Source organism: Sinocyclocheilus anshuiensis, unplaced genomic scaffold (genome assembly GCF_001515605.1).
Source record: "Sinocyclocheilus anshuiensis isolate Anshui unplaced genomic scaffold, SAMN03320099.WGS_v1.1 scaffold623, whole genome shotgun sequence".
NCBI classification, from domain to species: Eukaryota; Metazoa; Chordata; class Actinopteri; order Cypriniformes; family Cyprinidae; genus Sinocyclocheilus; species Sinocyclocheilus anshuiensis.
In genome coordinates this window covers 1,361,106-1,364,914 of record NW_015548226.1, presented here as the reverse complement: position 1 = coordinate 1,364,914, position 3,809 = coordinate 1,361,106, and the positions used below count along the sequence as shown (strand labels likewise).

Here is a 3,809-nt window from a genome sequence, read left to right as displayed (position 1 = left end):
TGTTCCAAAGATGAACAAAGGTCTTACGGGTTTGGAACGACTTGAGGGTGAGTAATTAATGACTCAGGGTGAACTAACCCTTTAAAAGAACGCTTTAACCTTTACCCCCAAATTAAGATTTTCTGCTCCAGTTTAGCTCTTCTGCACAAATTGTGATAATAATAATAATAGTAATAATAATAATAATAGCATTATTATTGTTGTAGTTGTTATCATTATTATTACTAAATATAAAATTCAAATAGTTAGCTCTCATATTTTAGAATATTTACTGCATGCATTTCTTTTGCGTACAAATATGGTGTGTCAGGCTGCTTGCAATGCCAACGTAATGGGTTTGATTCCCAGAGAATGCATTAACTGATAAATTGTATAGTTTGAATGGAATGTAAGTCACTTTGGATAAAAGTATCTGCCAAATGCATATATTTAAATAGGGCTGCATGATGTGGGGAAAATGTAATTGCTATTTTTTTTCTGTAATCATTGATTATCATCATTTTTATTATTATTGTTTTTATTAAATATAAATATTAAACAAAATGTGAAATATTGCTAATGTAATGTTTCAATGTAAAATAAAAATGTAGTATTTAAGAAAATATAAGAAAAGCATATCACAATTTTTTTGATAAATCATACAGCCCTAAATATAAATATTGCAATGTGGAATGTCATTAGTTTTCATGTGTCTCATGTTGTTTTCATGTGTCTCATCTCCTGGTGCAAACACAAATTGAATTTCCTTCCTCCAAGGTGTGTTTTCACTTTGTTTTAATTAGCCCCAAACTGTGTCATCTAAATTGCTTTCATACCATTTGCAGATTTTACCGGCCACATAACCTATACTCTATGCCACACGTTTTCAGGAAAAATGTGCATTTCGTCTTTCAGATGTAAAGTGTGTCCGCTGACATTCTTCTCCAAGTCGGACATGCAGATACACTCCAAGACCCACACGGAAGCAAAGCCACACAAGTGCCCTCACTGCACCAAGTCCTTCGCCAACGCGTCCTACCTGGCCCAACACCTGCGCATTCACCTGGGAGTGAAGCCGTATCACTGCTCCTACTGCGAGAAATCCTTCCGCCAGCTCTCACACTTACAGCAGCACACCAGGTGACCTTTCAGCCTCAGTTTGTGCACGTGTTTGATTTGAAGAGCTCGGGTTGTGAACTTCAGGTTGATGTTTGTCATCACATTGTGCTTTGCTACAGAATCCACACAGGTGATCGGCCATATAAATGTCTCCAACCAGGCTGTGAAAAAGCCTTCACACAGCTCTCCAATCTGCAAGTAAGACTCAAATATCTCTTCTTTTGTAATTGTTCCCATAGTTCATTAAAAATATATTAAATATTTATAAAATGTATTTTTATTTTTTTATTATATAGATAGATGATAGATGAGAAATGATGCTAGTTGAAAGAAAAAAGTTTATATATACACACATATATATATACACACACACATATATATACATATATATATATATATATATATATATATATACACACATAAAAATATATACTACATACATATTTATAAACTAAACCTACAAAATATTATATATATATTTAAATTAAATTAACTTTTTCTTTACTCACCACAGTCTCACCAGAGATCACATAATAAAGACAAGCCTTACAAGTGCTCCAACTGTTACCGCGCTTACTCTGACTCTGCCTCCCTCCAAATCCACTTGTCGGCTCACGCAATCAAAAACGCCAAGGCATTTTGCTGCAGCATGTGTGGTCGAGCCTACACCTCAGTAAGTACTACAGCGTTAATCACTCTAACTCTGATGTAGTAGTTAAACTGAAACTTTCCGAACCAAGAACCATGTGCTCTTAAATCAGTTCATGTGTAGTTGACATGAAATACTTTATGAAGATGTGACATGCTGTATACTAAAAATCCAAAACATTTATGATCGGCGTGTTGCTGATTCTTTTATAATTAATATGTATGCAGTATTTATGACCTTACATTAACTGAGAGATTAAAAAAAATTGACACACCATAAGACCATAAAAAAGGTCACAAAAAATCCCAAAAAGGTGATTTAGAAATGGTGGGAAAAATAAATGGTGACCAGTTACAGTACCTGGTCAAATGCAATTCACTTATTTTAAAATCTTGATTATGATTTATATAATATAATATCATATTTTATATTAATTTCACATTTTATTAATATATTTTTTTTTTTTTACAAAGTATACATTTATTTTAACAATTTCAAAAATTTCTGAACAAACAGATCCAATAGTTATTTGTTTGTTTATTTTCAAGATAGTACCACTAGTGTTATTTATAGTGCTGTCAAATGATTAATCGCGATTAATTGCATCCAAAATAACCGTTTTTGTTTACATAATATGTGTATAATGTGTATATTTATTATGTACATATAAATACAAACACATGCATGTATATATTTAAGAAAAATATGTTATGTTTATATGTTCAATATGTAAATATTTTCAAAATATTTACTGTATGTGTGTGTATTTATATGCACATACATATATTATGTAAAAACTTATTTTGGATGCGATTAATTGCGATTAATCGTTTGACAGCACTAGTTATTTTAGTATACAGTATTATAGTTTTTATTAATAGTTTGAATTCGTTTTTATTGTCATTTTCATTTTACTTTTTGTTAACGTTTTAGTCATTTTGATGTCTGTTTTTTATCATTTTATTAGGTTTTGTTTTTAATGTCTATATAGCTTTTATTAATTTTTTGTTTATTTTTGTACATTGTTAAACTAAATAAAAATGATAAATGTTGCCTTGGCAACTAGCTGAAACAAAATAATTGATTATTTTATATTTTGTTTTAGTTAACTTCAAGTAACAAATATTTAAATATTTGTAGTTTTAGTAAACTATAATAACCCTGAGTACCACAGTTTGGGAACCACTGGGATGTGGCTTTTCTTATATGCTCCTTTATTTTATCCATTATTAAAATGGTATGTGAAATACGTGATGCATAAAATTTTGTTTTACAGTTTTTATTTCAAATATTTTTTGTTATTTATTTATCTGTTATTTTACATTTCCATAGTAGTACCACATTTCGAGAATCTTTTCTTACATGCCCTCATACAGAAAATCCATACATAAAATGGTGTGTATATTCTTTTAACACTATGCAATCTTTTTTTATTCTTCTCCTTGTTTCATAAACATCTGTTGTTTAACGTCCCTTTCCAGGAGACCTACCTGATGAAACACATGTCTAAGCACACAGTGGTAGAACATCTGGTGAGTCAACACTCACCACAAAGAATCGAATCGCCCAGCGTTCCCGTTCGCATTTCCCTCATCTGAGCACGCTGGTCAATCTTTCCCAACCTTGGCATAAGCAAGCAAAATCGCCTGTTCTCGGTGGTTTGATGTTTATTTTTGTGTGTGTTTGTGTTAGTTTGTTTCGGTTTTTGAGAACATTCCAACATGTATTAGACTGTGTGGATAGAGGCTCAAACACAGCAGCGGTTTAGGAAGTTTCTAGTACACACATTCCTCTTCTCCGACTCATTGTTGAGTTGAGAGGGAATAATCGGGAAATCCAAAGATGGTTTCACAGCACTTTCAGGCCACACAGTTTTGGCTTTAAATGTTTCTGGTCTGTTACGACAATAAAGGCATTGCTCTTGGCAGCTAAACGTTTGGGGCTGTAGGTATTATGCATTATAAAATCAGCAGACATACGTTGTATGTTTAAAGCTTGGACCAAGTCCAGTACCTCCTCTCTTATTTTTCTATGCTGTCTGGGGGGGGGGGGAAGGAAATCC

The 3,809-nt window shown here is 32.4% G+C and overlaps 1 protein-coding gene across 2 annotated transcripts in view; it reads left to right on the top strand.

Moving 5' to 3' along the window:
- znf362a (zinc finger protein 362a) overlaps positions 1–3,786 on the top strand; it is a 12,297-nt gene extending 8,511 nt beyond the window's left edge. For both annotated transcript variants that reach the window (XM_016441445.1, XM_016441446.1), the window contains exons 6-9: positions 895–1,119; positions 1,218–1,296; positions 1,613–1,771; positions 3,229–3,786. In XM_016441445.1, coding sequence (XP_016296931.1) covers positions 895–1,119; positions 1,218–1,296; positions 1,613–1,771; positions 3,229–3,345 — 580 coding nt within the window. In that variant the 3' untranslated portion in view covers positions 3,346–3,786. The remainder of the gene's footprint in view (positions 1–894; positions 1,120–1,217; positions 1,297–1,612; positions 1,772–3,228) is intronic.
- The last annotated feature ends 23 nt before the right edge of the window (positions 3,787–3,809 follow it).